We start from the raw sequence: 25,291 nt of genomic DNA on the forward strand, positions 1-25,291 counted from the left end.
AACCTTTGTAAGCATGTATGCTCAGTTGGGCCTCTTTGCGACCCCACGGACTGTAGACTGCCAGGCTCCTCTGTCCCTGGGATTCTCCAGGCAAGAGTATTGGAGTGGGTTGCCATGCCCTCCTCCAGGGGGTTTTCCTGACCCAGGGATGGAACTCGGGTTTCCTGTGGCTCCTGCACTAGCAGGCGGGTTCCTTAAGCACTGAGCCACCGAGGCATCGCCGACCTTTCTAAGAGTCATGGGTTACTGTAGAATAGTTGTATATGCTTCCTAAGGGGACAGGAAGTAACCGGAGGCAGATTTCTACACCCCACCGCAGTCCTGCCGTTAGAAAAAGAACTGGCCTCACACTCAGCTGAACCTGGGGATTCCGTCCTCAGCCTGAGAGCAGGAGTGAGTAAGGGAAGGTTGGCTCAACTGCCTCACATGAATGAGAACTCAGTCGCCCTTCAGTGCTCAGACACTGCCCGCCATCTGCTCTTCTCCCGCTGCTGTTCACAATGCCCAAGCAAGGCTATGTTTTTTCAAGCTCTTCAAAGTAATGAGAGTCTTGGTGGGCACTATTTCCCTGCTAAGACTGACATCCTCCATTCATCTACCTGGTGGAGGAGGTCTCCCACATAAATCCAGGGATCGACTCAACCATCACTCACTCAGAGAGGCCCCCTGCCCAGGACCATGGCGGCCAAGGCAGCACGCCGCAGGCTCCCCTCCATCCCGATAGTTGTTTTACTGTCTTCCGGCTCTGGAAAAGACCCTGATGCTGGGAAAGATTAAAGGTAGGAGAAGGAGACAAGAGAGGATGAGATGGTTGGATGGCATCACCAACTCAATGGACATGAGTTTGAGCAAGCTCCAGGCAGTGGCCGGGCATGCTGCAGTCCATGGGGTCACAAAGAGTTGGACACATCCGAGCGACTGAACTGAACTCACTCTGTTCATTCGTTTACTGTCTGCCTTCCTCTTCTCCCTAAAAACTCAGCAAAGACCAGGACAGGAAGGGAGGTGGCAACGCATGCTGGGAAATGTAGTTTTTTGTACATTCTACAGATTCCGAGCATTAAAGCCCAGTGGGTGAGGACAGGAGAGAAGCCCACCTCAGACCAACCAGTCCAGCTGCTCTGATCCCCAGTCACTGGTTTGGGAGTCTGGATAGGCCTACATTGTGTGAGGATACAGGGGGGAAATTCTAACAGAGTGAATGATAAAGGCTGTATAAATTGATCAATTCTGCACTGAAGATGGGTAGTGGGGGCTGCTGCACCTCATTTTCCTTCCTCTCAGCCCCAACCCTTCCCAAAGCCGAAGCCAAAGCAAAGGCCTTGAAGGCCAAGGAAGCAGCGTTGAAAGGCATCCACGGCCATAAAATGAAAAAAGAAGATCCATACATTACTCATCTTCCAGTGGCCCGAAACACTGTGGCTCAGGAGGGAGCCCACATATCCCCAGAAGAGTGCTCCTGGGGGAAACACAGACCACTATGCCATCAAGTTCCCCTTCAACCAGCAAGTCAGCCACGAAGATAACAGAAGACACAACACAACTGGTGTTCACTGTGGATGTCAAGGTCAACCAGGACCAGAGTAAACAGGCTGTGAAGACGTTCTATGACATCAACATGGCCAAGGTCAACACCCTCATCAGGCCTGAGGGAGGGAAGAAGGCATATGTCCAATTGGCTCCTGACTATGATGCTTTGGATGCTGCCAATAAAATTGGGATCATCTAAACTGAGTGCAGCTGGCTAATTCTAAAGTTTCCACTGTTTTTTTTTTTGTTGTTTGTTTGTTTTTAAAGGACTCTACAGTGCTTGAGAAAAGAAACAGTATCCTGAGAAGGATACTCAGAAGACTGAGAGGAACAATATATCTCTGAAATTCACTCTAATGGTAAGGTGTCAGAGAAAACATCAGGAGAGGTGTCTCCTTGAAACAATACAAAATAAAGTAACCACTATGAAACAAGAACACAGAGCCAGGAGAAGAAAACAGGCTGAGGTGAAGAAAGAGATGGAGGCAGGAAGGAATTATTATGAGGAAATGAAGCCATACTGTGGGCTTAATTAGCAGAATTAAGGTTAATACTGAAACAAGGTTTCAGTATTGAAACAAGGTTAAAACTGAATCAACACTGTAGAAAGTCAAGTAAGTAGTGTGTCAAGATGAAGTTCTACTAGTGAGCAGCTGCCAAGGGCACAAGGGTCAGCAATAAGACAGAAGATTCAGGGCTTCCCTGGTGGTCCAGAGATTAAGAAGCCATCTACCAATGTAGGGGTCATGTGTTCGACCCCTAGTCCAGGAAGATTCCACATGCCACGGAGCAACTAAGACCACGCACCGCAACTACTGAGCCAGTGCTCTAGAGCCCATGCTCTGCAACAGGAGACGCCGCCACCGTGAGAAGCCCGCAAACCACAGCTAGAGACCGGCCCCACTCACCGCAACTAGAGAAAGCCCGTGCACAGCGACGAAGACCAGTGCAGACAAAAATAAATAATAAAAATTGTTTAAAGACAGAAGGTACACAGCAGAGACCTTTAAGTTGAAAGAGATCACTGAGACAAATGGAAAAAAACAATAAACAATAACAGAAGAAACACACAGCCGGAGCTAAAGAGTGGGTTATGGGTCCTGTGAAAACAGCCCACCACAGTCCAGCAAAACCAATCAGAAAACACTCATATCTACACACAGCTTCCAATATTTTCTTAGGTTTTTTTCTTACTGAAATGTCAAACACACACAAAAATAGAAGAGTTTAATGAATGCCTGGCTCATGAAGTTTGGCAACACTTTTTAATTAAAAAATCAAGAGGAAAAATTTTCCATTCATTTAGGCAGAACAGTTAGACTTGCCTTAAAGGGGGAAAAAAAATCAAGCTAGTCTTGGCTTTTGCCACAACGCTAAATGCCAAAAGTTGACAGGTGAAGAGAAGAATGTAAATGAATATCTACATATTTCTGGGTGGGTGCGAGGCTGGAAAGATAATGCTTGTCTTCGGACAAATTATCTTTCCTCCGCTGAAAACAGTCAGCACTTGTTGAGCTCTTGCTAGGTGCCAAGGACTACTATGCAAAAAAATTTCTTTTTAAAATTATTATTTAATATTTATTTATTTGGCTGGGCCAGGTCTTATTTGTGGCATGCAGGATCTTCTTCCTTTTTTATTTGCAGCATCTTTAGTTGTGGCTTGCAAACTCCCAGTTGCAGCATACTGAATCTAGTTCCCCAATCAGGGATCAAACCTGGGCCCCCACACTGGGAGCAGAGTCTTAACCACTGGACCACCAGGCAAGTCCCTATCATGTGGAATTTTTGTGTGTTAACTCATCTAATGACGACCCATAAGGTAAGTCCTAGGACCTACCTCTTGACAGATAAACAAAAAGGCACGCAGAGCCAGTAAGTGTCAGGGGTAAATGGCAGATGAACACCCAGGCCACCTGTGCCTAGAACCCAGACTCTCAAACTCTACCCTCTATGCCTTCTGAGTACCACTGCAGGGACTCAGAAAATATCCCACTTTCCGGGGAAAAACTGACTTGAGGACATATCCCAAGACATGAAGAAAAGCACCAGGATAAAGAACTCAAGACCGGAGAAGCTGCATGAAAGGAGCGGCAGTGAGCGATGAACCCAGCTGAACTCAAGGCTAAGCAGGGCTGGGGCTCGGGAGGGAAAAGGCACTTGCCTCTGGGTAAAATTTAAACAGGCATCAAGACACTCAGTCATCAAGATAAATGTCACGTTCATGCAATATTATTTAAATCAAAATTAGTGTCAAAACAAAAAAATGTCTTAAAGGACTCAGTTGCCTCTCCCAGTCAAGTCCTGACTTTAAGATTTTGATATTTTGTTCATCCTGGATTTTTTTGCATTAATTTTGGTTTAAAGATATTGCATTAAAACATAATTTATCTCAATGACTTTGGTACCGTTAAATTTGTGCTCACAATAGTTGTTCCACTCATCACACCCCATCCTAGCCCTGGAACTGAATTTAAATACTTCTTGAAAACATGAAACACCACTGACGATTAAGTCAAAATTCTTTTAAAGAGATTTGTCAGGAAGCAACAGTTAGAACTGGACATGGAACAACAGACTGGTTCCAAATAGGAAAAGGAGTACGTCAAGGCTGTATATTGTCACCCTGCTTATTTAACTTATATGCAGAGTACATCATGAGAAACGCTGGACTGGAAGAAACACAAGCTGGAATCAAGATTGCCGGGAGAAACATCAATAGCCTCAGATATGCAGATGACACCACCCTTATGGCAGAAGTGAAGAGGAATTAAAAAGCCTCTTGATGAAGGTGAAAGAGGAGAGTGAAAAAGTTGGCTTAAAGCTCAATATTCAGAAAACGAAGATCATGGCATCCGGTCCCATCACTTCATGGGAAATAGATGGGGAAACAGTGGAAACAGTGTCAGGCTTTATTTTGGGGGGCTCCAAAATCACTACAGATGGTGACTGCAGCCATGAAATTAAAAGACACTTACTCCTTGGAAGGAAAGTTATGACCAACCTAGATAGCATATTGAAAAGCAGAGACATTACTTTGCCAACAAAGGTCCATCTAGTCAAGGCTATGGTTTTTCCAGTGGTCATGTATGGATGTGAGAGTTGGACTGTGAGGAAGGCTGAGTGCCGAAGAATTGATGCTTTTGAACTGTGGTGTTGGAGAAGACTCTTGAGAGTCCCTTGGACTGCAAGGAGATCCAACCAGTCCATTCTGAAGCAGATCAGCCCTGGGATTTCTTTGGAAGGAATAATGCTAAAGCTGAAACTCCAGTACTTTGGCCACCTCATGGGAAGAGTTGACTCATTGGAAAAGACTCTGATGCTGGGAGGGATTGGGGGCAAGAGGAGAAGGTGACAACAGAGGATGAGGTGGCTGGACGGCATCAATGACTCGATGGACATGAGTCTGAGTGAACTCCGGGAGTTGGTGATGGACAGGGAGGCCTGGCGTGCTGCGATTCATGGGGTCGCAAAGAATCGGACATGACTGAGCGACTGATCTGATCTGAATCATTATTACACATTATTAAGTATTAAATTAATATTAAAATATTGATAATATCTCCCACATTATATTTTAATCAAAAATCGGGAAGTCTACTGAGAAAAAAAGGAAATTAAAGTATGCTGAGTCTTCATCACTCTACACAATGTGTCATTCTTGATTTTGACAATTACAATAATACAAGTCAATGAATCTTTTCGAAGTCTGCAGTGTAACCACTACTATAATTTATATACATATTTCCCCCAAAAACGCTAAAGAAAAGGAAGTACAACCTGTGTAGCAAAATGAAAGGAAACAAGAAAAGCAGCATAGGAACACAGAAACAAAAAGCGTAACGGAGACTAACAGAAAAACAAGCATCAGTGTAAGGAAAAAAAATAACTGGCTGTATGATGTGTTTGAAAGATAAATTCTCAAGGTTGTGTCATAAAACAAAACACAAGTCTAAACCAGATTTCATTAATCCAAAGACACACCAATTTTCACATTTTAACATCTCTGAAATCAGAGTCCATCTTATGCTCAACGATGTGTCATAGATTAACTGGCACCTTTTTCTTAGTGGCACAGAGGCTCAAGGTGTGTTTTACTACAGATGTGTTGGACAAGTGAGAAAACCTACAGAAAGTGACTCAGAAGGTCTATGACAGAAAGATGATCACAGACATACCAGCAAGTACAAATGCAAAGAAAACCAGGATCTAACATTACCACGTGGCTGCTGACCGTAGCCTACTGGGTGTATGTCAATTACCTTTCACTTTCCAGTCCACCTTAAAGCTCCTGAGTGGCAGACCATCAGAGATGACCCAGTGGGAGAGAGGAGCAAGGCAATGGGTCAGGTGTTCACCAATGTGCAAACCAGTGCTTACCCCAGGTTTTGACGTATGCCTGCAGCTCCTCACACAACACGCCTTAGTAGACACAAGAAACCCAAGAAAAAAGAGGAAGGGGGGACTTTCTGGTTCTCTTAACCAACCAGAAGCAGAAAGAAAGCTACAGAAGATTTAACCACGGGCTTAAAGCTTTGACTGTGGGACTGTCTGACTCTGCGCTTGGCCTCAGCTTACCCCTTGCTGGAGCGCTGGAGGCTGCAGTACCCACACCAGCGCTGTGATACCTCTGCCCAGACAGAGGCCAGTGACAGGGGAGGCACTGGAAGGCCCCCCACTGTTCCTGTAACACAGTGAACTCCCGCCTCTGGGGTGCAGTCAATCTGAGAGGGCTTTCCCCAAGTAAGACTGACATTTACAAGCGTGGGGGAAAACATAGGGTGTATTTACGATGAAGAGCTGGTATGGTAGGATCTGACGGCTTTCTTTATGGAGGAAGTGCCAATCAATCTGTTTTGACCGCTGTAAAAAAATAAATAAAACTACCCATCTGAAATATTCTGCAATGGTAGTATTTCCAAATATGCTGCTTACTGAAGGGATCATCACATTTTTATCTTGACTTTTAATCACAAAATAAGGGAAGGTGACTTAAATGGGACACACTGCCACCAGAAGCATTGGGTGTCAGGAGAGAAAGATGGATAGAGAAAGAGAAAAGATAGACATTGTAGGGGCAGAGGGAAAAAAGGGGTCTGAGTGGGGAAAAGGGATGAAAGTTGAGAATCTGAAGTTGTTTCTGGGAAAAAGTGAAGCAGAACAGAAGGAAGAAGTCAACAAGTGGGAAAAGCCCAGAAAGGCCCCTACAACAGTCTCACCAGGACTTTCCTGATGGTCCAGTGGTGCCGGGGGCCGGCATATTGCATATTGAGTGCATATTGCATATTGCATATTGAGTGCAGCACTTTCCACAGCATCATCTTTCAGGATAGGGAATAGCTCAACTGGAATTCTATCACTGCCGGGAGCCAGCGTGAGGAACTCCGCCCATGACAAAGGTCATGAGGAAGGAGGCTCGGCATACGCAAAGGCGGGATGGAGCCTCAGGAGTCCCCCTGGAAATTCTCGAGCATCTACCCCCAAACCAGAGTCTGCCTACTTTCTGCTTTGTGCTCTCACCTACACCTCTGACTTCACAGGGGGGCTGTCCCCGACTACTTCTCTCTGAAAAAAGTTAGCTTACAGCTCCAGTTAATAATTCCTGGGTGTGACAGTGTTTCAACCTACAAACTCCTTTGGAAGTCCTCTAGCCTGCCTGAATAGGCTTTTCCGGCCACATGTTGGCTCAGAGCCTCCCAACTGTGAGAGGCAGGAGATGTTCTAAACTATCTAAACACAGATTCCTTTGAGTAGTTAAAAGATTGGTTAGAAATTGTATTGGTGAAGGGTTTTTCGCTTATTGAGCCAATGTTTGCTGCTAAGTCTCCATACTCCTTACCTATTGTGTCCTTGGCAGTGTATTGATTGATATAATGGGTGTATAGAAATGTAAGTAGTAGCCTCAATGTTTGTAACCTTGGACCCTTGAGTTAAGTCTTTTCTTGATTGAGCCCACCTCACCTTTGCCCTGTGGGAATGCAGTTTTGTCCAATGCTTTTTGGAGGCTGGTGCCTGACTTTAGAATAATCACCTTTAGAGAAAAATAAGTTTCTTAAAATGTTTACAGGCCTCCTGGCCAGAAGATGATGTAAATCACCTGAACTTTTGCATATGATAAGTTTGAAAGCCTGGCTTCGATTAGAACCAGGAACTGCTGTCCTTGCATGACTCCACCCCTTCCCCCATTATCCTCTATGCATAACTTAAGGTATAAAAACTACTTTGGAAAATAAAGTGCGGGCCTTGTTCACCGAAACTTGGTCTCCCCATGTCGCTTTCTCTCTCACTCTGGCTGAGTCTCCATCTGGAGCGTGGAACCCACCATGCTTACTAATTATGCCTGGGCTTCTAAGATCCGACTGGGGAGGCCTCAGTGTCTCCTCTCCTTCCGGAGAATGGAAGGACGCCTGCGGCCTACGTAAGTGGTGCAAACTTCTTGTCTTGAAGTTTTATTGGTCTCCCGCGTAAACCAAGCTACTCAGCCTCTTTTCTCCACTGAATTTCCTCACTGAGCTATCCTCATTCTATTACTCTTTATATTTTTGATAAATATTTAAATAAATAGGTCGCCTATGCCGTCTCTCCTTCGAATACCCTGGATCAGCCGGGGCTGGACCCCAGCACAGTGGTTAAGACTCCACACTTCCAACACAGGAGGCCTGAGTTCAACCCCTGATGAGGGAACTGGATCCCACATGCTGTGTGGTACGGCCAAAAGAAAAAAGTCTCATCTATTTGACCTCCAAATAGCAGGAACCAATGCAACTGGCTTATTAACCAAAAATCCTTATAAATCTTAAAAGAGAATGAAAAAGTTACTGGAAGGGCAAGTTAAGAAGTGCATATTAAATTCTGCTCTGGTTCCCCTCTCTTCAATTACATGTGTCTTGGTATCTAGCCCTGATTCATATCCAAGGGCATGAGCATTATCCATGCGGATTCCTCTGCCACCCCACTCCAGCAGCTCTAACCCCAGCGTTCTCTCCCAGCATGTCCTGCACCCACCATAAGGTGGTAGCCAGCTCTCACAGTGCACAGGAACATGCTGGTCTGATCACAGGTGTCTGTGCTACCTTTGAATCATGTTCCCTGATCAGATAAGGAACTCCCCAGAAGCACAGGCAGCAGACTGCTCTGCCCCCCTAGACTACTTTAAGGTCTGGAATCACCCTCCAGCACAAACTCCCAAGCAGCCCAGCCATCTCCAGCTCTGGTGCAGCCCTGACTTGTCACATCATGGAAAATCAGAGGCACATATCTGGACTCGGGAAACCAGATGCCCACCTGCCCCATCCCATCACACATCTGCCTCTATCAAAATGCTGGAGAAGATTCAGTCACCAGGACAGAGGAGAACTGGGGAACATAAGCCTGACCAAGAAGCCACGTTCCTTTATAAATTTTAGCTACAAACCTCTCCATAAACAGAAGTTAGATGAAGCATTTCAGCCCTGAATTATCTCAGAGGTAACATCGGAGACAGGACCCGAGCCTGAAATGTGTAGGTGGGCACAGAGGAGAGCTCAAGTAATTCTCCACCTTGGTCCAGTCACTCTGTTTGAAATGAAATTGAGGTCAGGGAGCAACATCTGCAGACAAAGGCTCTAGAGCCGCCAGGTTCCCCAGAAGATGGAACGAGAAGCTACAGAAGATGCTGAGAGATCACAGATTGGTTTTGATTCCAAAGAGGGGCAGAAAGAAAAAAAAAAAAAATCAGTGCAGAAGGGATCAGAAAGCAAAGAGATTTCATGAACAGTGCCTACAGATATCGGCTGTGCCGCACGATCTGCGCCCCACCCCTCACCCCTTGAAACTCTAGAGCAGGGGTCCCCAACCTCTGGGCCACAGACTGGTACCTCCTGTCAGATCAGTCGTGGCATTAGATTAGAAATAAAGTGAACAATAAATGAATTTGCTTGAATCATCCGGAAACCATCCCCCAACTTCCGGTCCATGGAAAAAGTGTCTTTCACAAAGCCGGTTCCTGGTGCCCAAAAGGCTGGGGACCGCTGCTCTGGAGGAAAGCCTGATAGAGGTTCGCTTTAATGAGATTTTTATTTCCATCACCCAGTCTGGCACTCCTTGGATATAACCATTAAGTTTTTATCAGCAGGAGTCAGGCTGCTACAGTCCCTATCAACCCAAAGAACCCTGAGGTTCTTAACAAATGCATTTTGAGATGACACTCCTGGGGTCGCCAGGTTCTTCCATTCCATTAGCTTGAGATCCTGGAATTCTGTTTTAACTGCAGGCAACTATGATGCTTTGGATGAGGATGTAATTCCACCTTTTTTCCCCTAAATGTGCTGGCATAGATTTAAAAGACATGTGCAGAAATGTTTTAAAATGCAAAGGGCTGTGTTATATGGAATGTAACTTTGGAAAGGGTTAGGAAGACAAAGAAACAGAATAACCTTTATGATGCTTCATGGTCTACTCTCCAACCTTCAGCCAAGTTCCCCAGTAAAAATGGCTAAAAGGAAGGGTAGATGGACAACGGAGTCAGGTCCCGGAAGGGATAGGACGACCACTCCCCCCAGGAGGCAGCAGGGTGGGTGGGGCAGTGTCCACGACATTGCATGGTGTCCTGCGTCCCCCACAGACAGTCCCCATTTCAACCTCTCACCACATCTGAAATTCGACCTCAAGCTTTGTCCTTCCAGCCCTTAAAAACCCCAGAGAAAGAATGAAAATCTGGAACGAAAATTCGAAATTTACTAGAAAGTCACCCTGAAGAAAAAGGTAAGGCATGAATTTCAGGCACAAGAAAATGGTTCAAGTTTCTTAGCCACCCCTTATTGGAATGAGCCCATTTGTTCGCAGAGCCTAGACGCAGGTTCTGGTGCAAGAAGAATTCTAGGAACTTTGAGAAGCACCCAGTCGAATGCTGAGGTGTGCCCAATGCCTAAAGCAGTCACTGAGGCTCAAACCAGACCAGGGAAAGTCAGGAAGTCTCAATTTTCAAGTAGAGAAGGAAAAAGCAAGGAGAAGAAGCACAGGGAGTGCCTTCACTCTACACCTGGACACACACGCCTCTCCCAAGCCCAGATCTGGCACCTGAATGTTTTTTCTTTCGTTACAGAAGACACGGGTAGAGCCAAAGGGAAACTTCTGTAAAGTCGGGACTTCCCTGGTGATCAGTGATTAAGAATCTGCCTGCCAACACAAGGGACATGGGTTCAGTCCTTGGTCAGGGAAGGTGACAATGCCACAAGGCAACTAAGTCCATGCAACACATCTACTGAGCCCACACTCTACAGAGTTCAAGAGCTACAACTACCGAAGCCCGTGTGCCCTAGAGCCAGTTCTCCACAACGAGAGAAGCCCCCGCAACGAGAAGCGCAGGCACCGCAACTAGAGAGTAACCCCTGCTCATCACAACTAGAAAAAACCCACACGTAGCAACGAAGACCCAGTGCAGGCAAAAATATAAACAAATACAATTTTAAAAAAATTTAGTAAGGTCTGCAAATTAGGAAGAGGACTGTATTTATGTTAATTTCTCGATTTGGACCATTGTACTGTTATTACAGAGAAGAGTACCCCTTTTTTTAAGGAAATTCACACTGAGGTATAGGAAAGTAAAGATACATATTGTCAGCAACTTACTCTTTAGTGGCTAGAATATTATAATAGGCTTATACATACAGAGAATATGGGGCAAACATTGTAATAGCATTTGGAGAATTTGGAGATTGATGAGAATTTTTCATACTATTCTTGTAACTTTTTTAGAAGTCTCAAACTATTTCCCAAACAATAAAGAAAAACTACAAATACCTGCCCTAAGAAAATGAAGATGTGAGCAGGACAGTGTCCCCAGTTCCAGTTTGGGGAATCCAGAGTCTACTGGATGGTCCGTTCTGGTTTGAACAAAGGACCCCAGGCACCTGCCACAGTGGGCAGAGCCCACCCCTGGACTTTGCGGTACCAGGGTGGCTTCGGGCAGGTCATTTAACTGCTCTGAGCCTCAGCTCACCCACATGATGGGCATAACGATACACACTTTGTGAAGATTTCATAAAATGTGTAGCAAAAGGTAGACACTGATAGAATCAGAGCTTAGTAAATGATGGCGGGTACTACAGAAGAAACTCACCCCCCCCACCACCACAGCTGCCTCTGAGAAACCAACATCACCCCTTAATCTTGGTGACAGAGGAGAGCAGTGGGGACCTGGAGGAAATGTGAAATATAGACCATTCATCATAACCTGGCTTGGCTTCCCATCACCTGAATTGCCTCATTCTTCGTTAATTAACTGAATCCTGGGCAACAAAACTCAGTGAGGCTTCAGTGCATCTCTTCTAATACTTTATAATTCTCTATGACATGACCCATCTCAAGCCATTTTCACCTTTATCATTTAATTTAATCTTCCCTAATATCTTTTTATCTGCTTATCGATGAAACCTCCCCTCAAAAGGACTGGCGCCTCTTCAGGGAGTTTATTATTATCTTGAACTTCTTGATAAACAACTAGAAATGCTTCTGTTATGTATCCCAGAGAAAATCTCACACCAGGCCCTGAGGAGACAGGAAAGAGGAGGGCATGGTGGCCCGGGGCAGAGAGCAGGAGGCAAGGCGGCTGCTCATCATGGGAGAGTGTGGAGGACACGCCCCACAGGCACAGTTAGAAAGAGCAGACCAGACGCTGCAGAGCAACGGATCTTGCAAACATAGCACTGAGTGCAAAATTCACAAACAGAAGGCAACGGAGAATTGAGTGCTAGCAAGTTTCAAAGGAGTTCTACAGTATTCATGAAAACGTTAAATTGTTGACAGGATGGCACACTGCTAACGGGCAAAATGAAAAAAATATAGACAGCCCAAGTGAGGTGGAGAAGGGGTAAACGGAGAAGCACTTGGATAAAAGGCGAGATGGAGCGATTTAAAGGAAGAAGGTCACGGCGGACAGACAAGCACATGCGCACACCAGACCACGCGCACTCGCAGACCCGGGCGCGCCGCCGCCGGGGAGGTCTTACCCGAGGCCCCTGGCCTGTGGCTGGACTGGCCGGCGTGGTGCAGGCTCTGCTGGAGCAGGCTCAGGCACTCCCCAAGGCAGCTGAGGGTGGCAGCGGAGGTAGCTTTCAGGAGCAGTAGGTCCTGGTCCAAGGCAGTGAGGGGACCAGACCCCGGGAGAGACTCGATGGCGTGCACCAGGTTCTTCTGCTGCCCCTCCACCTGGGTCATCATCTGCGGAAAAGGGAGACAGCCAGAGGTGAGAGTCGGAAGGCCTCACTTCCACCGTCCGGGAGCCAGCGCTTAAGCCATGGGAGTGGATCAAAGTGTGGTGCAGCTGTTTACAATAGCCAGGACATGGAAGCAACCTAGATGCCATCAGCAGATGAATGGAGAAGAAAGCTGTGGTACATATACACAATGGAGTATTACTCAGCTATTAAAAAGAATACATTTGAATCAGTTCTAATGAGGTGGATGAAACCGGAGCCTATTATACAGAGTGAAGTCAGTCAGAAAGAAAAACACCAATACAGTATACTAATGCATATATATGGGATTTAGAAAGATGGTAATGATGACCCTATATGTGAGACAGCAAAAGAGACACAGATGTCAAGAACAGTCTTTTGGACTCTGTGGGAGGAGGCAAGGGTGGGATGATTTGAAAGAATAGCATTGAAACATGTATATTACCATATGTGAAATAGACCACCAGTCCAGGTTTGATGCATGAGACAGGGTGCTTAGGAGCACTGGGATGACCCTAAGGGATGGGATGGGATGGGGAACACATGTACAACCATGGCTGATTCATGTCAATGTATGGCAAAAACCACTACAATACTGTAAAGTAATTAGCCTCCAATTAAAATAAATAAATTAATTAAAAGAAAAAAAAGTGTGGTGCAAGACGGCATCACCACCCAGACTACGGTGGCATGAAGATGCAGTGTGAGGATGCTTGGCGCACATCTGTCCTGGGATGCCGCAGGCCTGGGATAAAATCCATTCAGGTCCATCTACCCAAAGGTACTTGGCCTCTGCAGCTCTGCACACAAGAGAACTTTAGAACTTTAGACCTGAAGGGGACCACCAGGCCATCCAGGTGTATCTTTTACAGATCTTTGGAAGGTAAAAATAAATATCCTAAAAGTAGAAGTCTTGTGATCAACTTTAAGGTCCTTGGACCACAGGAAGGTTATCCGAGACAATGGGCACCCCTGGCTTTGTCTCAGAGCAAGGTTAATTCCTTGCTTTGCTTCCATCCCCTGTCCATCCCTAACTCCTTGGTGGTCCTCCTTGAAGTTCAGGAAATAAAAGTGAAATCTGGGGCTAGCATTTGTGGGGGTGAGACCACACACACAGCAAAACCAGTGCCAACCCACTCTGCCCCTAAAATGCTAGGAGAGCCGTCAACTTCCTTAACACCATGTGTGCAGGGAGCCAAGAGGAGGAGAAAAACCAGGAGTTCAAGAGCCAGCCCTGCTCCACAGCTAACGCTGTGACAAACCAGTTAACCCCATAGTGGCCTGGCTTCAATTCAAAAGCTACAGACAAGCAGTGTTTCCTTGGACAAAGCAAGGAGAAAGGAATTTGAGAACTAGAAAAGGACTTGACTGGTGATCTTGTGAAGTGCATCCTCCTCCTGTTTTATACCTTATCTTGCTAAACAAGATGATGAGCATAAATTGCATGGCCAGCAAATAAGCAGTCGAGCTGATGTGTGGAGGAGCAAAGGCAGCCCGCCCGAGGTCACAGGTCAGCATTCAAGGCAGGGACCAACTCCTGCTCCCTGGACTCTCACTGTTCTTCAAGCAGCTCCCACAAAAGCCATCCTTACTCTAAAGCAGTTGCTCCTGCTTCGTCACCATCATCCCCAGGAGGATCCTTGAGACCTTGAGATCATGATGCCACCACCCGGGGAGAAGCCATACCTCTGCAAGGACCGCTGAACCTGGACACAAAACCCATCCCATACTTGGGCTTCTCTTTCTATTTTCTTTTGAAGACAATATCTCCTATTTCCTATCAGTGTAGTCATCGCCTTAAAAACACATAGTTTGCCCATTGCAATCCTACTTAACCAAAATTGGTGCTGTTACTTCAAAAAGATTTTTTTAAATAGTGACATTAAACATATTACATGCTCATCCTCTGGCCATGTAAGTTATTTTCTGCTGATTACAGAGGTTATAGCTAGCCATTCTGGCGCCTCAAACAGTACCTGAGGCATAATAGGGGCTCAGTAAGAATTCGTTCCTTCTTCAGGTCTTTGCTGAAGAGCTGCCTTCTTGGGAAAGCTTCCTGCACCACATAATTTAAAATCATCGGTACTAGCATGAAAGCAGGAATCATTCTATCTGTGTGATTCACTGATGGATCCCAAGCAACTATCTGTTGAATGAATGAATGAACCCCCAGGGTCCCTTTCGTTTCACTGAGGTGCAAAAGAATCCATTTATGACACAGAGTCTGCAGGAATCATCTCAGTCAATTAGGACAACACAGCTGAAGATTCAGGAAAAATAATAACTCTGCTAACAGTTTAAGTTTGCCAAGAAAATGGTTAAATTTAACCTCAAAAAGATAAAATGTTTACATACTCATTGACAGTCAACTCTATGGAGAACTGCTAACATTTAGGGAGAAGTTGACGTCGAGCTACTTGTCGTAGTCAGCATTTCTGTAAATTCCTACCATAAAAACTTGTCTCAAAAAGTGATGTGTTGAAAGAGAAGAAGAAAATATAACACCAGAATGTAAATCATATGTTCTTGACTATTACAGAGGATGTCATAATGCTTAAGAGAAAAGGTAAGTAAAATGAAGCTATTAACTATGGAATCCACTCATTTTTTAACTTTTATTTTGTCTTGGACTATAACTGATTCACAGTATTGTGGTAGTTTTAGGTGTACTGCAGAATGATTCACTTATGAATCTACACATATATCCATTCTTTTTCAGATTCTTTTCCCATATAGGTCACCACAGAACACTGAACAGGGTTCCCTGTGCTATACAGTAGGTCCTTGGGGATTATCTATTTTCTATATAGTAGTTGGAATATACTCATTTTTAATCAACAAAAAGAACTATATTCCAATTATATAGCATAGGATAAATAATTATTTCACAAGCATAAAATATGATGCAAATCTCAGGTAAAAAAGACACAAAATTGTGGACCCCACCCCCTGGTGGTTCAGTGGTTAAGAATCCAATTGCAAGTTCAGGGGACACTGGTTCAATCCCTTGTCAGACAGGACTAAGATCCTACAGGCTGTGGAGCTGCTAAGCTCAAGCACCACAGCTACTGAGCGCTCACTCTAGACCCTTTGAGCCACAGCTACTGAGCCTGAGCATCTCAAGCTCGTGCTCTGCAACAAGAGAAACCACTGCAATGAGAAGCCTGCATACCACAGCTAGAGAGTATCCCTCTCGCTGCAACTAGAGAAAGCCCATGTGCAGCAATGAAAACCCAGCACAGCTAAAAGTCAATAAACACAAAGCTGACTCCCCGCATCTCCTACGCTATTACAAGAGAGGCACGCACCCAGAGATGGGCAGCACATACCTACTCTCTGGAAAATATCTGACAGTGTTTACTGAGAGCCTATTGCCAGTGTTAGAGACAGGATGGCCACCTGGAGGGGACGCCAGGACTGGCGGTGGGTGGATTTGTCAGTTACAGTGACTGCAGAACAGCTGGTGCTGAGTGGGAGGGGGCGGGGGTGCCACATGCCCCACAAGTCAGGCCACAGCCCACTCAAGAACTTTCCTGCTCAAAAATGCCAGTAGCACCCCCCTGAGTCACCCTGCGCTAAAGACATGCCAGTGACCAGGCACTGGATGGACTTCAGCATCCTTCTGGTAAACGGAGCACTGAAAGTAAAATGATCCCAGCACAGTGCTCGACATGTTAAGTAGATGCCTAGTGATTCATTTTCTCTCCCTTTTCCATGTGATGTGAAACAGAACTTTAGTCTTCACAGACACAACTGATGCCAACCTTCACTTTCTATTAGCATCATCAGGCTCCAAAAGGAACTGAATGAACTCTGCAAGCAACGCAGGACTGCCAGCCTCACGCTGATGTATCATGGTTATTGCTGCCCAAACATTCCTCAGATTGGGAGGTCCTGAGAAGAACCTCCCATCAGACTTGGGAAGAACAAGTTTTAACCCTTCTCATATCTGATTTTAATGAAGGGCACATTTGAGAAGATGTCACAAAGCTGTATATGCGACACCAAGTCTCTAAGCGGCTCACTCTGACCCGCAGGTTCCCACAACCTCAACACAAGAACGAAGCGTGGTCAGTGACGGCCACCAGCCTTGGAACAGCCTGAACCACGAATTACATGTATTTCAAATCAGGTTTCTGAATGCTTCTTTATTTTATTCTTTGGCTGCTCCATGAGGCATGCAGGATCTTAGTTCCCCAGGTATCAAGCCAGCGCCCCTGCATTGGAAGTGCAGCCTTAAGTCACTGGATCAACCAGGAGGTCCCTAAACACTTCTTCTGAAGCGCAATATGAACCATGCGTGGTGTTTAAAGACCAGGGCGAACAAAAGGCACAGGTTTCATTTCTTGCTGGCATTTCATTTCTACAGTCAGGGGCATCACACCTCGTAACATGGGTGCAAACAGGACCCTCGTCAAATTTCAGAGATCTACTCCCTGAACACATCAACTCCGAGGTTCTAAAATAGATTAACCGTAGGTCAAGTCCAATTTCATAGGGAAGCGGAAATTCTATGATCCATTCCTCATGGTGCAAATAATGGCATATGCTCTGCAAAATCAAAGTGTAGGTTAATGCAAAGAAAGTCAGTAGCCGCAGATTGTATTGTTCTCTTTCAGTGAAGCTGAAACCAAAGCTAAAGGCAAAGACCAAACCCCAATGACATCAGCTCAACAAGATGAGATCTAGCTAAAGGAGGACCGGAGAAGCACTGGCTACACTAGCCTCGATCACTTTAGACTGTTCTGACCTGCAAAGCTTGGTGTAGGTTTGGAGGGGAGCCAGAATGGTCCCGTCCTGACAGGTCAGACATCAACAAACACCAGCTCGTCACTCATCCATCCATCGGTAACAAAAGCATCAGCCTCACGCATGGCTTTCTTAACCTAATGTCACCAGAGCTGCCAGCCTTGTTGGCAGAACCTCCTGGGCTCCCAGACAACCCGGGGCCTTCAGCAATTCAATCTGTCCTGCTTGGGAGGAGACCAAACAATTCGATGTCAACCTCGAGGTGGCCTTGCTTTGGCATTTCTCCTCAGCCTGATGGAACCCCAGAGCCCCTGCTAAGTCTTATGTCTGGGTCACGGATCAGTCCTTGACCACCTTAGGGCAATTTTTTTCACTTGGCCAAAATCATCACCCAGGCTTACAAGCCAGGCTCCAAAGACCTTAGAACCCAAACTAACTAACCTACTAACTAGCTTGCCATCTCCATTAACATGGATTTACTATTCAACTACCTTCAGTAGCATTACTTTAGTATTTCAGACTCCCCACCCAGACATGACTCCACAGCTCATTACAGAAGTTTCCTAAAATATCCAGCAACATACAGCATGACCCTAAAACTCACTGCCTGCCTTGCCTCAACATCCTCACCTTGCTGTTTCTGCCAGTCCTGAGCCACTGTTCCTTGATCCCTGTCAAGTCTCTGTTTTGTCAACCAAATTTCTAATTCCCAGATTTTTAAAAAAAATTTCATTGGAGTATAGTTGCTTTACAATGCTGTGTTAGTTCCTGCTGTACAGCAAAATGAATCAGCTGTATGCATACATATAGCCCTCTTTTTTTTTTTAGATTTCCTTCCCATGTAGGTCACCATGGAGCACTGAGCAGAGCTCCCCGTGGTGTACAGTACGTTCTCATTAGTTATCTATTCTACACAAGTGTCAGTAGTGTATGCGAATCAGTCCGCATGTCCCAGTTCATCCCATCCCCCTTAGCTCTGACACCGCCCCCGCGGCCGGGAGGCACCGTCCCCCCCCCACCCTCCGCCCTCTCCCCGCGGCCGGGAGACACCGCCCCCTGGAGGTTTGTTTCCCCCACAGTGTGAACCATAAAGCCCCTTTGCTTTGCCACCAGAGGGCAGCAGTGACGCCTGGACAGTGACATTCCCCCCTCTCCAGCCTTTCTCCCAGGTGCAGAGTTGGGAACACAGTCACTCCTGGGCTCACCTGAACAATTTTCTCCTTCTTGCTGACTCACTTCCCTCTCAACCGGCCTCCTGTACTCATCTGTCCTTCTGGCTCTTGATACATCTACTGGAATGCTAACCAGCCGAGAGCCTCCTTGAGGCAGGGTTCCGGGTCCCCTTGCACGGCTCTCCATGGTCCCAGGCATGACCCCACGTAGGCTAGTCCTAAACATCTTATGGACTCCCAGCTCTCCCTCAAGGCTCATCAGGTGAGCAGACAAAGAAAACTCCACGGAGGCAGATCTTCAGACCCTCACTGCTCGGTAGGGGCAGGAGGGTGATGGTGACAGTAAGGAACAAAGATGAGCAGGAGGAAATCAGGTCCCTCTCCAATGGGGCGAGGCTGCCGGCTACACAGATGAGGTGACGATGATGAGGAAGAGCAAAACGACAAAACGTAGGTAGAGAAAGGAGAAACCAAGGTAAAGACCATATTATTCTATATTACAAACCAAGGGAAATTAAAAAATGGGAAAAAGAAGGAAAGATCTCCCCCAAATGGACCATTAGGTGTCTCATGCCCGACTGCACATGTCGGCAAACTTCTATAAAAGGTCAGAGAATAAATATTAAAGGTTTTGTAGACCACGGGGTCTCTGTGCTTAGCTCGGCCCCTGCAGCTTGAAGGCAGGCAGGGTCCAAGTGTAAACAGATGGCTGAGGCTGTGCTCAGCATTTAACATCTCGGTTTAGATGTCAGATAATTCTCTTTTCATTCAAGGTATACTTTTGTTGGCTCTTGGAGAGAGAGGTGATTTTCGAGCCAATCTCGGACATCTTGGCTATCATGGTAGGAGACTCCAGGTCCAGTGTGAATTTTTTAGGAGGCAGTCATATGCATGGATTGAGCACACAAGCCCTTGCCTACTTTTATGGCCTGTGGCTTCAATGGCGATCTAATTTCAAAGCCTTAATGCTGCTACTTTGATCTGCTTGGTTTGCCTCTTGTCCAAGGCCTCCACTGGTCCCTGCTGGTTGGCCTGAGAGCCCAGGCCTTCCGGACAGAGGACAGGTGCCTGTTTTGGCAGGATCCCCCTTGCCCTGGGCTCTGGGTCAGGGAGGGGAGCCTCAGGCCTGAAATCACTTTTATGCCTTTGGGCATAAGGAGACGTGGGTTCGATCCCTAATCCAAGAGGATCCCACATCCACGGAACAACAAAGCCCATGTACCAGAACTACTGAGCCTACGCAACAGAGTCCACATACACAACTACTGAGCCCGCGCACCGTGACTGCTGGAGCCCCCAGGAATCTAGAGCCCGTGCTCCACAACAAGAGAAGCTCCCCAATGAGAAGCCCGTGCAACGCAACTACAGAGTCTCCCCCACCCACCACAACCAGAGAAAAGCCCGCACAACAACGAAGAACCAGCACTGTCAAAAATAAATAAGACAAACCCATAATGTTCCAGAACTATAACATCATAAACAAAAAAAAAAAGCAATCAAAAAATGGGCAGAAAACCTTTCTCCAAAGGTTTCTCCAAATGGGAGAAAACATTTCTCCAAAGAAGACATACAGATGGCCAATAGGCACATGGGAAGATGCCCCACATCACTAGTTATTAGAGAAATGGAAATCAAAACTTCAGTAAGGTACCACCTCACAGCAGTTAGAATGCCCATCATTTAAAAGTCTACAAAAGAACCTGTGGTAGAGAAGGTGTGGAGAAAAGGGAGCCCTGCTACAGCATCGGCAGGAATGTGAGTTGGTGCAGCCACTGTGGAGGACAGTGTGGAAGCTCTTCAGAAAAGTGAAAACAGAATCACCAAAGGATACAGCAATCCCATCCTGGGGCACGTATTTGGACAAAACTCTAATTCAAAAAAATACCTGCACCCCTGCCCTCACAACAGCACTATTCACAATGGCCAAAACATAGAAACCACCTCAATATCCATGACAGATAAATAAAAACGATGTGGCACATATATACAATGGACTACTTCTCAGCCACATACAAGAACCAAATCATGCCATCTGTAGCCACATGGATGCAACCAGAGACGATCGTAACTAAGTGAAGTAAGTCAGAAAGACAAACACCGCATGCTATCATTTGTACGTAGAATCTAAAATATGACACGAATGAACCTACAAATGAAACAGACACAGAATCACGGGCATAGAGAACAGACCTGTGCTTGCCAAAGGGCACAGGAGGGACTGTGAGTCTGGGGTTAGCAGGTGCAAACTGTTATCTATAGGGTGGATAAACAAGGTCCTACTGTACAGAAAACTGTACCTAATACCCTCAGATAAACCATAATGCAAAAGAGTATAAAAAAGAATGTGTATACACATGCATAACTGAGTCACCATGCTGTACAGAGGAAATTAACACAGCATTGTAAATCAACTATACTTCAATTTTAAAAAAAGACCTACGAGATCATAGTATTCATGGCCAAAGGAATCTATGACTGTAGATTCAAAATCAAAACCATTTTTCAGGCAGGAAACCTGGGTTCAGAGAGGCTGGGGATCTGTGCTGAGGTCACACAGCTTCATCTGGAGTGGCAGCCCTCACTCTCCTCCTCAGGGGCCTCTTCATTACGAGGCACAAGCTGATGTACTTCCTCCTCTTTCCTTCTCATATTCTGAAAGCAAAATAGCCCTTTTGCCTCAGAAAACAACTACAGTGACTCAGCCCAGCCTTCTCACCACCTGGAGACACCTAGTATCTGTTTTTCTCATTAAAAAAAGGCTGACTTACTCCCTCAACCACTGTCCCAACAAAATTACACAGTAAATATAGTTCTAAAAAGGGAAGTAAACATTACCTGAAATCCTACTTCCCAGACATAGACCCTAACATTCTGGTATTGCTCTGACTCTCCCAATTTACACACACACACATGCAATGTTAATTTATCTATCAGGATCTTTAGATCTAATTTTACCACGTGGAATGCATCATTTCTTACAGCTGACAGTTACTTCAAAATACGCCACTGGGGGTTGAAGGCAGAGACAGTATGAAATGATACTGGGTTGGGAGATGCTAAAGCTGTTGATAGTGACATGGAGGTTTAATATTGCCGTCCCTAATATTTTTATGTTTGAAAAATTTCAAACTAATGAGATTTTTTTCAATAGGAGGAAAATACATTGTTATGGGTTGAACTGTGTCTCTCCCAACTTAGTATGTTGCCATCATAACTCTCATAGCATAAATGTAACATTTCTGCAAGGGGAAGTATAGCCTTTATTTAGTAAAAACTTTGAATTATAATCTATAAAAAGACTGAATTGCTGTGCTGTACACCTGAAACTAATATAACATTGTAAATTAACTATACCTCAATAAAACATGTATTAGAAAAATACAGGAGTTTCTTGAAGATTAAAGGTGTTGAACAACCAACTCTCGGAAAGGCCAAGAGCAAGGCTGAGATTAGGGGACACTCAGCGGCAGTTCTGCGGCAGTTCATGGGGTCGCAAAAAGTCGGACGTGACTTAGTGACTGAACCGCAGCGGCAGCAGCAGCAAAAGCCTGAGGAGCCCCGTCCAGGGCCTGCCAGGAAGGGCTCCAGCTTGCTTCCACATGTGCGTGATTCCGATCACATTTTTCTCAGGAAGGAAATTATTAATATGATTGGATGTTACCCAGGAGTTTCAATCCTTGCTGCAATAATTCATAGCAGTGAAAAAGTCTCTTTTTTTTTTTTTACAGAGGTCATCAGGTTAAAATCCAGTCATTACAGTGGGTTCTAGTCCAATATAGTGTCCTTATAAAACAGGTAAATTATGACAAAGACACACACAGAGGGTGAATGAGAGAAGCCATGGGAGACCTGGATCAGACCCTCCGAGGCACCAACCTGCCAATGCCTGGACCAGCAGCAGGAGACAAAGCAGCCAGTTTGTGGTACTTTGTTACTGCAACCCCAGGAAGCTGATACATCACAGATGTCTTAATTTAGTGGCTACCCCGTGGAAGAGCTTTTCATTCCAAAGGCAACGTCAACCCTGGCTCTGGAGCAGAGGCTCCTTGCATGCAATGTTACCCTCGTGTTTTCTCAAGGGATTTTTACTAAAGGAAACGTGAGATCGAGAATGCATTTTCAGAATGAGGAATCTAGAAAAATGGTACGAATAGACCTATTAGCAGGGCAGGAAGGCAGAAGCCGAGAACAGACGTGCAGAGGTAGGAGAGGGTGGGCTGAACTGGGGGAGCATCACTGACACATACGCTACCGTGTATAGAAAGGAGAGCTGGTGGGAAGCTGCTGTCTAGCACCGGGAGCTCAGCCTGGTGCTGTGATGACCTAGAGGGATGGCGTGGGTGGGGGTGGAGTGGAGGATGTTCAAGAGGGAGGGAATATATGCATACATACAGCTGATACATTTCACTGTACAGCAGAAACTAACACATTATGTGAAGCAATTATACTCCAACTTTTTAAAAAAGGTAACGGAAGATGGTGATACACAGGTTAAAAGCATTACTTTTTTGAATTCTATGTGTTTGCACTGAATGTTACCAAGTTGACAATGAGGGGTGCCAGGTATAAAAGGAATCATCTCTTGCTGTCAAAGAAACAGGCCAACAGGACTGTGAGTAGAAGGTAAGGGGTCAGGAAATAATTGTCTCATTCATCCCTCATTGCTTGACAGCTCCTGCCTCCCTCGCACAGACACGGCCCCGACAGGGTGCTAGGTGCAGTGAAGGCGTACAAGGCTGGCCTCCCCGGCACAAAGGCCAAGACGGGGCTCTGGTGGGAGATCCACCCACTGCTTTTCTTATAAATATCTTTTTTTTTTTTTTAACAAAAGCCATACTTATCCAGGAAAAACATTTACCCATAACACATAGAGAAATAAACTTTAAAATTTAGGCAAATATACTTACAACATTTTGATGTACAAATGTGTTCTTTGACTTTTTACAAAAGGGGTTGCATACCATAATACTGCCTTTTTTTTTTTTTTTTTTTTTGAGATGCCAGTCCAGGTTCGATGCACGATACTGGATGCTTGGGGCTAGTGCACTGGGACGACCCAGAGGGATGGTATGGGGAGGGAGGAGGGAGGAGGGTTCAGGATGGGGAACACATGTATACCTGTGGTGGATTCATTTTGATATTTGGCAAAACTAATACAATTATGTAAAGTTTAAAAATAAAATAAAATTAAACAACAACAACAACAAAAAAGAACAGAGTGAGAACTCCACAAACAGGCAATAAGTATAAAAAAGAACTGATTATAATGGAGGAATACAATAACTGACATGAAAAATACAGCAGATGAGTCAAGAGATTGGATGATTCAGAGGACAGATCAGTAAGCTGACACACAGAGCAGTGCCGGTGCACTGGGCGGACCCAGGGGGAGGGGGCGGGGCCTCAGGACGGGGAGCACATGTGCACCCGTGGCGGATTCATGTCAGTGTACGGCAGAACCACTACCGTACTGTAAAGTAATCAGCCTCCAATTAAAATAAATACATTTATATTTAAAAAATAATAATAATACTGCTTTTTAAATTCCATCTGCTCTGCTGCTCTGCTAAGTCGCTTCAGTCGTGTCCAACTCTGTGCGACCCCATAGACGGCAGCCCATCAGGCTCCCACCTAGCTAGAATCCTCCTAGCAGTGCAGGGGATGAAGTTCAGTCCCTGGTCAGGGAACTAAGATCCTACATGCTGTGGAGTTATGAAGCCCACACACCAGTGAAGATCCAGTGCAGCCAAAAACCCTGTGTATTCTCAGCAGTGTATGAGCTGTCTTCTTCCTCGACAGTCTCTAAAAATCTCCTTTTTCTCATAACCAATTGCTGCTGCTGCTAAGTCGCTTCAGTTGTGTCTGACTCTGTGCAACCCCAGAGACGGCAGCCCACCAGGCTCCCCCGTCCCTGGGATTCTCCAGGCAAGAACACTGGAGTGGGTTGCCATTTCCTTCTCCAATACGTGAAAGTGAAAAGTGAAAGTGAAGTCGCTCAGTTGTGTCCAACTCCTAGCGACCCCATGGACTGCAGCCCACCAGGCTCCTCCGTCCATGGGATTTTCCAGGCAAGAGTACTGGAGTGGGCTGCCATTGCCTTCCGTAGACCAAAAAAAAAAGAACCCCCCGAAGCTAAAACCAGTGTTTTGGGTTTTCTTTTTTTGCTTTAATCCACTGCCCATGTTCCTGAATAATCTAGGGTTTCAAAAAACGTTAAGGAATTTCCACATCCAGCAATGAATAGTAAATAAGCCCAAGAGACCTAATGTACAGTATAATGAATATAGACAATAATATTGTACCATAATCAACCTTGCTAAGTGACTAGAACTTAATTATTTCAAGCACTAAAAAGAAAGGGTAATTATGTAACATGACAGAGGTGCTAAATATTGCTACAATGGCAATGCTATTACCCCATACACATGTATCAAATTAACAGGAGATGCATTTTAAATTTACACCATGACATATACACATATGTCAAATATTTTGAACAGAAAAGCAGTTTCCACATCCAGTCAAGAAAATTCAAGCAAAATAAGATGAAAGGGAGTCCAGGGAGCACGTTTCCTTGGTGAGAGTGGAATCAGCCATGTGGATGCTGGGTGGGCACTCCAGTAGGGC

General features: G+C 45.5%; 1 protein-coding gene across 7 annotated transcripts in view; it reads right to left on the reverse strand.

The window, feature by feature from the left end:
* Nucleotides 1-25,291, reverse strand: part of OSBPL10 (oxysterol binding protein like 10) — a 362,137-nt gene that overhangs the window by 91,954 nt on the left and 244,892 nt on the right. For all 7 annotated transcript variants that reach the window (XR_009732395.1, XM_061395738.1, XM_061395733.1 and 4 more), the window contains exon 5: nt 12,516-12,726. Coding sequence is in view for 6 of the 7 variants with exons in the window: in XM_061395738.1 (XP_061251722.1) it covers nt 12,516-12,726 (211 nt within the window). In the remaining variant the exon portion in view is untranslated. The remainder of the gene's footprint in view (nt 1-12,515; nt 12,727-25,291) is intronic.

This window comes from Bos javanicus, chromosome 22, assembly GCF_032452875.1.
Source record: "Bos javanicus breed banteng chromosome 22, ARS-OSU_banteng_1.0, whole genome shotgun sequence".
Taxonomy (NCBI): Eukaryota; Metazoa; Chordata; class Mammalia; order Artiodactyla; family Bovidae; genus Bos; species Bos javanicus.